The 12,440-nt window shown below is 42.7% G+C and overlaps 1 protein-coding gene across 2 annotated transcripts in view; it reads left to right on the forward strand.

Moving 5' to 3' along the window:
- The window catches only part of LOC138579862 (uncharacterized), a 513,147-nt gene that overhangs the window by 171,840 nt on the left and 328,867 nt on the right, over positions 1 to 12,440 (forward strand). For both annotated transcript variants that reach the window (XM_069650089.1, XM_069650090.1), the window contains one exon: positions 5,596 to 5,778. In XM_069650089.1, the coding sequence (XP_069506190.1) occupies positions 5,596 to 5,778 (183 nt within the window). The remainder of the gene's footprint in view (positions 1 to 5,595; positions 5,779 to 12,440) is intronic.

The raw sequence follows: 12,440 nt of genomic DNA on the forward strand, positions 1-12,440 counted from the left end.
ACTGATGTAACAAGGCCTATACAGTATGTTTCTGTTCGTCCTCGAGATTGTCGGCTATACCTCCTAAACATAAACCTCTGCTAGTGTTTATAGGAGCAAGTATGGACGCCATCACGAAGGGTCCTTGGTCCTTGATTTCAGCCAGTTGACATGATACAAATGGCTGATTATTTGCTGCCCATCTTGTTGAACCCTGTAGTTGTGCTTGCTAGTTACCTGTGCAACATCAAAGGCTCCATGAAACTGGACAATCAGATTATTTGCTTAGGTCAGTAATGGGAAGAGCACCGGGTATCCAATTTTGAACTTCCTCTATAGGATCCTCAGTCATACAGGCTCTTGATTTTTTCTAGACTGTCCTGAAACTACTTAGACTGTCCTGAAACTACTGTTGGGCAAGTCAACAGATGATTCTTAGGCTTTGTTGGGTGGATTGGACAAGCGCTCTCGTCCCAATCTCTCTGAATTGTTCTCCTTCCCATCTTTCCTCCACAATATCCAGGACATCACTGTGTGCCCTTCCGCAAAACAGCTGCGAAGCCTGTTATGAACATACTGCAACATCCCATACGTAGGTGTTAACCTTAGAGACTTTACCTCAAATCCATAATCTCATCGGGACTGTCAGAGTCATTATCTCCATTTATTCCAAACCTGGCCCACTTCAGTACAGCCTGTTGGTCTACTGGTTTCAGGTGGAAGTCCATGGACCCAATCCAGATCCATGAGCCCTTTGAATCTGACAAAGGGCAGCAAATCTGGGTCTGCATGTCTGCAATAACCAGAAATCATCAGACAGCCCCTTGCTCAGTAACCAGAGTAAAAGTCTGATAATGGAAGGCAAAATACTTCCCCTTCTACTTTCTGGTGATGATGCAGTCCTTTCTCCCTGTACGCCTTTAACATTGCATAAGCTGGCCACCGGATACCCTACTTTTATGAGATCTATGATATTGCCACCCAATATACCGAAATCTGCTGTGATACCTGTGGTCCCCAAGAAGCACACTAATGGAGGATGGAGGAAAACTGGGGGAAAGGGATAGAGTTTTATCATTTGAACTTAAGGTTCTTCTTTCAAGTAAAAGCTATGGAATTAACCTGTTGGCTCAAGAAGAGCTACCTAATGGGGGCATATTGCAGCTATGCAGACACCTAAATGAACATATCACAGGTGTGGCTCTAGAAGATTAAGGGATCAAGACTGAGAGACGATGGCATTTCTAATGATGTGTGCACATGTATTTTATGTTTAAACCATGTAAAATAGATTTTAGATTTGGTGGGATATACGCATCTGCACGTGGAAATGCACAACATTAATCTTAGTGATAAAAGCACTATAAAGCAAACCGTTATCCGGGCAATGGAAGAAGCATCTTTCTGCCAAGCAAATAATCTATCTTCTGCCAATGTTCAATTGTTAACCTAGTTGGTGAAACATCCATGGAATACTTTAGGATAGGGTTTGAATTGGCGGGGTGGAAGATAATCCATATCCGATTTGCTTTTTGATACTGCAGTGAATTTTCCCTTGATGCACGCATGCCCATTATTTTCTTTTGCCCTTCATATAAGGAAACAAGGTTATAATTGTTAATGCCAAAAAGTACAATGATATTGCTTTAAAGAATGTAAATTCGCTTTTTTGTTTACTTTATCTGTTCTAGGCCCTAACTTGATGCAGTTTTTGGGAGCCTTCTGAATTGAAGTGTATGGATTGCAAGGCATGGGAAATGTTTACCATTTTTTTGCAAACAAATTTTTTCGACTTTATATATAGGACTTTTTTTTTACCTGTTGTTTGACATGTGGCATTTTAACTGTAGGCCTTTTTTAATTTCTTATTTTTAATGTGGAAACTTTGAGGCAGGGCTATATTCATCATTGGAACCATGTATTTTTTTATTGCTACATTTTATTGTAATGAATTGTGAGTTCTAAGGTATTGTATACCTAACAAATGTGCCTGCTAGATGGTTAAAATGTAATGTTTATTTGTTTAGCCTGCATATCTGTGTTTTGCCATCTCTGGTTCTGCGACTGCTTGTGTCACTGTCGGATAAACCAGGCTCAAGTATCAATTTGGGTGATCAGAAACTGAGGCATATTTACTTGTTGTCAGTCAGTCAGTAAAGCTTATTCAGCAAGTTTGCTTTTAGCACACATATACCAACACATCATTACAAATTACTTTCATTCCATGGAAAAATGCAATTGCAATTCACCGTGAATATAAATATGAAGTACACAGTTCATAAAATAACATCAATAAAAACCTACAAAAGGAATAAAAACCAGGAGAAATTGATCAAGTAAAAGAGGCAACATGCTACGAAGCCAAGCATGATATATACATTCGAATACATTATTTGTTGTCTTACAAGCTGAGGAAAACAGAGACCTGTAACTACCAGAAACTGACCACACTAACCTGCCCCGTGCTGCAGAGCCCTTATCTCTATAGGTCATTCCTCACCTGACCGAATCGAAACCAAGGCACATATGAGAAGATTCTACTTGGCCATTCTGCACACTTCTCCCACCTCTCACCAAAACAATGACCCCATTCATTAATCTGCAGTCCTTCTTTAGTATCTACTTCTGATCTGATGTGTCACAGAGGGCTCAGGGAATACTTGGGCCTCATTACACGGACGGCGGTGGACCAAGGTGCTATTAGCACCTTGGTCCATGCCAGTAAAATACCGGCACCGCCTTGGTGGAAAGGGGAATTACCGCCCTATTCCAAGGTTGGTGGGGCGGTAATTCCCCCTTCCCCCATTGCCCTTCCCCATTCCCATTTTTGCCCCATAGGGCATAATGGGAATGGGGAAGGTGCTAATTACGGCACCTCAAATTGCGGTACTGTAATTAGCTCCCTGGTCCCTTTGCGGGTTGGTTTTTAACGCCTGCAAAAAGCAGGCGTTAAATTCTCCAACCCGCAAAGGGACCTCGTAGTAAGGCGGTAAGGGTTTACCGGTACCGGTAAAATACCGGTACCGGTAAACCCTTACCGACTACGGTGTAATGATACCATTTGTGTTGCTGTTTGTGCCAACCTCTGAGTCTGCGTGCAGGGCCATGGATTATTCCCCCCACTGTTCTTTCCTCTGTGGCAAGGCATATCAATGCCATGGGGTGGGCCGTTGATGCTTTCCTCACTCGCTGGTACTCTTCTCCCAGGTCACTGGCTGTTCGGCAGAGAAAAGGAAAAGCTTCACTAGCATTTGCAGTCATAGGCACATGGTAATGCAACAAAGTACTTCCCATAAACAAGTTGGCACGTGGGGAGGAGTCAGTGATTTGGCCCAGTAAACTGTCACTGTTCTGTGCTGTGGTATGACTGGCTGTGGTTTCCTCCTTGGTAGGCCTGTCACCACAGGCTCAGAGGGGTTCCCATCCCTTCTTAAGAAGGTCAGAGTACTGAACTTGTCACAGACGTCATATGACGACTTGCAGTTTAATGATGTCTTCCGAGGGACATTGGACCTCCACCTGCATGACAACATCAGATCGCTGCTGAACAGTTTCCTTGTTCATACCAGCATAGGCTGGTTTATTTCAGCAAGTGGGTGCCTTTGTACTTGGCACAGGAAACCCATTGTTCAGCACTTTCCTATTCGGATCATAGAGCGCATTTGCTAACATGAGATAATGGGCAAATAGTGTAGGGGGACAACCATTTATTGGAAATAAGTAAAATATGTCCATTCTCCATTGCATCTGATAGAGAAGAATGAAAGCAAGCTGCCAAGGCATCAATAAGGAGTCACTGCCCATTAGTCTGCTGAGCTCCATGTCCTGATAAAGTCCTAGTTTCCTATTTGTATCATTAAATAATGTAAACATGTGTGTTTATTTCCATTCCTAAATGTACAATGGAATCTTATTCTTAGTGTGCGACCAGCGATCTCTGTATAATGCCAGCAAGACAGAGATTCTCCCCATCAGCACACCTTCACCCTCCTTTTCTGTCACTCTCTGGACAGCCTCCCTTGGCCCTCCTCCTTCCCCCACCTGCGAGGCTAAGAACCTCGGGATCATCTTCGACTCCACAATTTCCTTTTCTGCCCACATCTCTGATGTCTCTAAAAAGTCTAACTTCCAACTGCACCTCCTCAGAGGTATTCTGCCTTTCCTCTCCTTCCCCCAGAAGCTCACTGTCTCTGGAGCCCTGGTTCTCTCTAGGTTGGACTGCTGCAACAGCCTCTTTCTAAATCTACCTGATTCTACTCTCTGCCTTTTGCAACTCATCCAGAGCAGGACTGCAAGACTTGTCCTTGGCCTCAAGCCCTGGGATAGTATCTTTCCAGCCCTGAAATCTCCTCATTGGCTCCCAGTGGCTGCAAGAATTAAACACAAGACCCTTTGAATTGTCCATAAGGCTTTCTGGGGCCTGTGTTAAAAATGCCTTCAACTCTCTCTCTCTCTATACCTTCTCTCTCGAGCTCTTTGCTCCTCCACCTCCAACTCCCTCAGGGTCAGTTGTTTCTCAAAGAAACGAGCTTGGGGTAGATCTTTGTCTTCGACTGGGGTCTCCCTCTAGAACAGCCTCCTGCCACTATGAAACTTGAGAAGAACCATCTCTGGTTCCAGAAGCACCGCAAGACCTTCCTCCTTACATCTGCCTTCTCTCCTCCTCTCCCCTGCTGACATGTTCAGCTTCGGCATTCTGCACCTGGTTACTCTCTGACTTCGGGCCCAGGTACTTGCCCACCCTGCCACGCACCCACACTGCCTCTTGGAAACCCTTGCACGTGGGTCTATATCTGTAACTCTACAGTCCCACCCTTTTTCTGCACTAATCAGACAACCCCTGTCTGTGCCTTAAACCTAGCACTTGCCACTTGCTGGCTGCAAAACCACTTGTTGTATATTTATCCTTGCTCAGCACTTTCCACTTTCCCTTCCCCCCCTCCCCTGCACTTGCGTGTTCTCAATGTCACTGGACCTAGTAAGATTGTTTTTTTTGTTCTCCCTTGGTCCCCTCCCTTACCTCGTCACGCGCTGAAACACTTGTGTATGAGCGCGATACAAATAAAATATCATATCATATGGAAAACTTCCTTAGAGAACACTTAAGCCATGTATTTTTCAAAAAGCCTAGACACGCCCTGTTTCATCACAGTTTGATATGTGGGCAATCGCTCGGATAATCCACCAGATTTTGTTTATAATTCTTGCAATCCTTTTCTTAAATTGGTATCATTTTAAAATCTCCAAATGTTTGTTTCCAAAACGACGAAGAGAGGCAGCATGCGGCAGTGCATTGCAATTCGCCAACCGCAAATGTGTCTTTATTGCGCATCAGCATCTTCACGTAACGTAATGTTGACCATGACATTAACAAACACAGCTGTTATTACATACAATGGCTCTTCTTTGTTGTGATCAGTTGCTCTCTGTGACGCGCAAAAGACACATTTGTTGATGTCATATTTTTATGGTCCCGCCGCGAATGTACTGCAATCACACCCCAGATTTCTGAAAATGTAGCATTACGTGCCTGATGCACTCGTGCTCAACGAAATGAGAAGCTTATCGTCTTGCTGATCCCCCTGATGTTGTCCTCTCTTAATTTCCATGATACAGATTGTTCACCCAAGAGAGGATCTGAAAATGCGGCTAAGATCTACGAGTGAAAACAAAATCAACACCTATCCGCACGTGACTATTGTGTCTGCATGTGGAGACTGGGAGCACGAATTTGGACTTCCTCCAGTAGAGGAACCAGAAAGGTTCCGCCACAGTCCAAATAATGTCTCATTGTTTAAGGTATGACACTGACCTTTTCATATGATATGCGCATGGTAAAACAAGTCATAACCATTTAAATGTGTGCATTTTTAAGAGCGTACTAGCAATAAGGTGATGGGGAATTGTTCAAAAGAATCTTATAAAAAGTAAAACACTGTTGACTTTTATCTTCACTAAAACAGGGGTTATGATTACCTGGTGAATTTAACGTCATGCCTCCAATAACCTATCAAACGGTTAACTTAAACCAAGGTATAAAAGGCATACTTGCTTTCATCACAAGGACATTTTTGACCGCATGTGACTGGTAGCGTGAGCTTTGACATGTTACTCTTCCCACCACCTCAGCAAATCACCTACTAAAAATGTTTTCCTTTTTTCCCCATCATCAACACATCAAAAAGAAAACGCCATTCACATGCTTGACCATCCCCGACTTAGAGCAATATCTCAAGTCTTGCAGTTTAGGCACTCAATGCAATTCTCAAGAAAGCATGTGTCTACGCTTATCAACCTGTGCTCTATTTCTGTTTAGAGTTTCGTTGTATTCATAAGGTCCAATATTATAGGCTGTCACACAATGAGAACACAGGTTTACACAATTCATAGTTATTTCACAATTTCTACCCTTGGTGTAGCCTAACTCTAGCTTTCCCTCCAACACATCTAACTAAGCCCTCTTGTTTTTCTAAACCTAGCCAGCGCTGGTGGATCGCTACACTACACCGGACCAGAAAGTCTGGATATAGATCTATCCTGTGCAATACCAACCAAGGACAACTGTATTCTTCTTTGTCCTAGTCACTTTTAATTAGGAGGCAATTAGGCCCCGATTTTGTTTTTGTTTTTAGTTTTTATATAAAAAAGTGTGATGTTGCGATACAAAGGAAAACATGAAAGCATGAAAAATTCCATTTGCAAAGTAGATCATACACACTAATCAAGTGCTCTTGAGGAATTTGAAAGAAAAACTTGTGAATGTCCTGACAACTAGCTAGACATAGGGCAACCTTTTCTCATTGACTATCCCCTCACCCTAGATAAGCGATCCACCAGCGCTGGCTAGGTTTAGAAAAAACAAGAGGGCTTAGTTAGATGTGTTGGAGGGCAAGCTAGAGTTAGGCTACACCAAGGGTAAAAATTGTGAAATAACTATGAATTCTGTAAGCCTGTGTTCTCATTGTGTGGCAACGTAATCTGGGGGCAACGACAGGTGTTGATCCCCATTAGTCCCTTTATTGTGTTATGGCCAATATTATAGACACCACACAACAAGGGGAAGTGCATATTGTAAAATGCAGTATTCTGATTGGCAGGAATATGCCTCTTGGCATCATGCTCTTTATGTCTCCTCTTGCTTCCTGTGAGATGAGGGTGGCCACCTTTCGGATAGGTGATGCCTGCCTACCCAGGATCTGAAGCCTGATCATTGGGCACCCTGTCTTGATTGCTGAACTCAACCCTGCACTCAATAAAACAATTAAATCCAGACTTTAGATTTCCATGGGCTCCCTACCCTCATACCTGGTCCTCCTGTTCCATCAGGACTTTCAAAGAACAATTTTAAGGACTACTTTCTTACTTTGGCATTCCAGTACTTTGAGCATCTGCTGTACTGTCCAGTTTTCTGGTACTGTACCATAACTACAACTGCTAAACCAGAGATGAACACCAAGCAGAGGGAGCTTCCTGAAGCTATGGTACCAAAGGAAAAATCCAGTGATGACCCTTAAGGTTGAGAATTGACCTGCTCGTTTATCACAGTGGGGAAGTAGCACATCCACAGAAGAAGGTAATAAGCATCAATAAGAGTGAGTGCTGTACTCTGTTCTCCAGAGGGGATTGTACTAAATATGAGAAATTAAAATGTTGCATGGTTTTCAATACTAACATTCCCTTCCACGTTAATGTTTTACTTGTACACTTGTGTGCGGGATCAGTGCTTCACCTCTTCTAAAAAGTAATGAAAAGGACTGTGTCACAGCTGAAATCTTTGTCATCCTCAATCCACAAGAATAAAGTAACAAGTAGAGAATTCTACTGTGCTTGGTGGGCTTGGTTGTGAATGCACACTGGGATATAAGTCAGACTGAGCTGAGCTTTGACAGGCAAACAATGATACATATAGGACAGTACTGTACAGTGTGGACTTTTCTTTTGGGTGATTTTCTGCAATAGGGAAACAATACATTCATGAGAAATGGCCCGTTGAGCAGTAAATGTTCACATGGGGGTAAATGATGTGTGTCACACAAGATTACATATGTCCAGATGGAGAGTAGAGCAAAGAGGGATAGGGAACAATAAACATGGGAATTAAATACATCAACTTTACTTTAGGAATGTTCAGTGCAGCAATAGGTTGCTTTTTTGGATGTCGTAGGATATCACCAATGATCTGGGTTGTGAAAGAAGTGGTTGGTTTCAGACAGGCAAGGACTTCACAGCTATTTACTGATGAAAAATCCATTGCGCTTGAGTCTTTCAATGTTTGGACCTTTGGAAGAAATGACACCTGTCTACTAAGAAGCAACAAAAACATCCAGTTAAAGTAAATTTCTGGTAGGAATCTCTAAACATGGCCTGGCTAGGACCCACAGACACCTTTGATGGTATCATGCGCACGGCCTCCTTTTAAGGAGAAGCTTGTCTGTGATGTGCTGGTGACACATGGCAAATGGGTTTATTCAGGATCCCTCAATCCCCACACCCCCAAAGCCTGCAATGTCATCAACAAGGTTGTCAAAGGGTTTCAGACCTTTCCTATCAATAATCTACACCTATTGAAAATCAAGCAGACGTCTCCAAGTAGTCATGATTATGCACACCCTCAGACTTCCTTGATATTGTTCAGAGAGTGGCTACAATTATGAAAAGCTGCCACCATCAGTTATTTCAGAACTGCCTTTGATGTGGGGAGGGGAAATGGGCAGTGGCTAGTCGCCCTTTATCCACCGCACAGAGCTATCATCTGACAGACTTCCTCTGTGCATCCTTATGCAGGATTCTAATGATCCATGTCCTCTACCCCGCATCAATGAGTCCATTCACAGGCTTTCCCAATATAAAAATGTCTTCTCTCTGCTATTATGTTAGGATTAATTCAATAAGAATCAGTAACTTTGGTCAAGGGAGAGGTGTTGGAAAGAGCTTCTCTGAAACAATACTGGCTGGGAGGATGCTACACTGTAGCCTTGGCAAGTGAAGAATGACTCTTGCAATGACACATATAGTTCTCTCATGTACAGCACATATTAACAATGTCCAATGACGCTGCAAAGCACTATTAGTATACTTTGATGGAGCAAATACTAAGCAAAAATATATGCATAGTCGCCTTGTCGGTTCTCTACACTGTTAGTTTCCAAAGGTTTTTTTGTTTGGCCCCTCACTTGCAAGCAATATTCCAGTGCTGTACTGTCTGGAGCTATAAATGTTACATTTGTGTTCAGATATGTACTGGGCTACATAGCGAATTAGATCAACATGCACACTTTACTGTAGAACACATGTGCTCTCCCATTTTTTTCCTTCTCAGTTACTTAATACTATTTAAAGAGTTTACAAATAGTATGCTTACCCTGGCAATACCTCCAACATATGCACACTTGTGTACATTGCTTTTGCTTTTGAAAGGAATACGGCGCCCTTCTAAGGAACAGTATTTTAGCTTTCAGCCGTTTCTAGATATTCACTGCCATGCTGCTGTTTTGGCAGCATGCTCCTACCTGCCTGTGGTGTGATGGGACAAACTTCAGTCACCCACGAATTGAATGGACAATCATTGGTCTGCCCAGAGGCCTCCTTGTTATGATCATTGATGCTGTTATTGCACCAATGTGTAATGATAGTGTTGAAACTGCAGGTATAGAATATTTCGCGGTACAGTTGTTTTTGAGGTAATGTTCGACTCCTACCTCAGTGGTGGAACCTCAGGGCAGCCTTCCTCTATGAGCAGTGTTTATAACCCATTGTCTGTATCTACTGAGGCGGGGAAGGGCTTCAAGATAGGTTAGCTGTGCACTTCTTAATGTTTATTGATTTTGATTCTTCTATATGAATGTCAAGTGAAGGGGACTGTTTTTATTGTATACAGTTATAACGCACATCACTCCTATGTATAGACAGAACACACCGAGTGGTACGGATTTTTGCCATTTTATTTTAATTTAACAATAAACACATTGCATTGCATTGCCATTAATGTACAATAGCTTCAATCAATTTTTATTTGGGTGAATACAGGTGTTGGCATATCGGTAATGTCAGCAGCTGGTGTTACAGACTGAAGGTCTGTGCAATGGATGATTGTGGATGAGGCAGTGCTTTACAAGACTAAGGAGGGGAGGGAGGCTGACAATGAAGTCTCTTGCAGGAACCATGTTTTGTGTAGTTCCATCCCACGAACCCATTCATTGTATGTGTGCACTGGTGTATGTGTTCACCTATGACTATTGGATCGACAAATGACAGAATCTGGTAATCAGATTAAGAGGCAGTGATGGCTTGTTATCGGACACATAAAACTTTACTTGTTTGTGTTACTGCTGATACTGCTCGAAATAATTGGAAGGAACATGCACCATCTCCCCTGGAAAGTGTTTGCAGCTGCTAACATTAACCTGCTGGTCTTCTACATAAAGGATATCAATGGGTTGTCTGCCAACAGGGCACCTGTGCCATGTTTACCTTTAGGCATAGATTTGGGGTGAGGGACTTGTAACCAGGAAAAGGCACCATTTTGACAATTCGGGGTTTGTGAGAAACCACAGGAGTTGCCACCATCCCCATATCTAGGACCGAGTGGAATGGATGTCTACGGGATGCTGCCATGGGGTATGCTCATGAGAGGGGGATGTCACAGGGTTTCGCATGTGTGCCAGCAGGTTCAGATCGCACAACACTCATGCAAGGTAGAAATGGCATCAGGTGGAAGAGAGGGTGGACTGAGAGTACTGTAGGGATGATGGGCAAGGTTGTGTAGGAGTCTGAGGAGCCCTGGCCTTGGTATTTGAGGTTGCTGGACTGCCACGGTGGAAGGCATGCAAGCTTGGTGTAGAAAGCATTAGTAGTTCCATCTCAGGTTTTTCTCAAGGATATTCTGAATGTCAAAAAATGTGGCATCTTCGAGTGTTTCACCCAACTGCTTGATATGTGTGGCAGCTCCCAGGCCACTTTTCTACAATGAATCGTAAGAGATGGACACAGTTCCTTACAAAATGGCACAGTATACACAGTATGAGAAACATACATTTGAATACATATAGACAAGAGTATGTGGCAGTGAATAAGGGAAGATGCAGAGAAGTAGCATACTACATGGTACAGTAACCTACCTTCAGAATGAAAAGACCTTTTTCGTTGTTGAAGACACTGAAACTTTCTTGGCATTTGAAAATGTGATCTCCTTCTCATGCCTTTCACGGGTGGCATTTCACATTCCAAACCCATTTTGGCAATTAATACGAACTGTTTATGTAGCATGGTCTATTTAGTGTAGACAATGTATGCCTCCATTGAGAGCTCAGTCCCATCCACAGTCCATGACTTGCCAAAGTCTGTGCTCAGACTTACGCCTGACGTAACAGTGGAACTTTGGAATCCCTCTCCTTAGTAAATGCTACAAGGACCATTTTCACATTGGGAGACATTATCGCAAACTATTTTCTCTTTGTGGTGATGAAATGCTATGCATGTGGTTAGGATCGTCTTAAAGATGTAGATTAATAATATCTTGTTGTGAAGCCTTTCCTTTCTTTTTGAATTCAAAGGCAAGCATAACATACCCTTGTTGGTGACTGTGCAGGGTAGGCAGAAGAGCACTACTTGAAAACGCCACTGCGGGCATCAATGGAAAGGAGCAGTGTCCAGCACTACATAATAGTTTTGATGTGCACATTGAAAATCCAGTATTCCAACTCCCACATTGCAAAGAAAAATCAACCCCCAAAAACTGTTTTGCACTCACGAGTATTATTATCATTATTGTTATGGTACTTATTCCATGCAGCCCTAACTACAGGAAGCAAAGACACACTTTACAAATCATAGGGTAAACGACATGGTGTGGGATGCAGAGAGACAAGGGAACTAACAGTGGGAAATGGAGAGGGCAGTCAATTTGGCAGCAATGGAACTACAAGCAACCATGTGAGGAGAAGATCACCCAGTCTAGGGTTAGGTGGGAAGTGGTGGATGTGTTGTCCTAGGTGTTAGGAATGTACCATTCCTTGAAGTGGAGGGTCTAGAACTCTTTCCTGAAATGTATATTCGAGGGGGTGAGTCTGGTGCTGATGGGGGTCCCAGAGTAGGGGTCATAGACAGAGAAGGTCTCTCTTTTGGTTCTCTCCTTCCTGCAAAGTTCAAGTCGGAATTGGTCCGTCCTTCAAAAACAAATGATATTCAACAAGCAGCCATGATTATCGGAAATAATTATCTTTAATAATGGGAAATGGAAAACATTATACATTTTAAAATAAGAGGATACCATTGCTGCAGAGGAATGAAACCACAGCACCTGTGGCTCTTCATTTCCCAGGTGAGTGTTCTAACCTATAGTCTGGAAATGAACAGTCCCGTATCATATACCACATGCTTTGAATCCAAATTTCAACATGCAGTCATTTTGTTTACTTTTTTTAGCTAACTTAATGGCAATATACGTGTTGATGAAAAAGAAG

The sequence above is a fragment of the Ambystoma mexicanum genome, chromosome 3p (assembly GCF_040938575.1).
Source record: "Ambystoma mexicanum isolate Mex_15411 chromosome 3p, UKY_AmexF1_1, whole genome shotgun sequence".
Lineage (NCBI taxonomy): Eukaryota > Metazoa > Chordata > Amphibia > Caudata > Ambystomatidae > Ambystoma > Ambystoma mexicanum.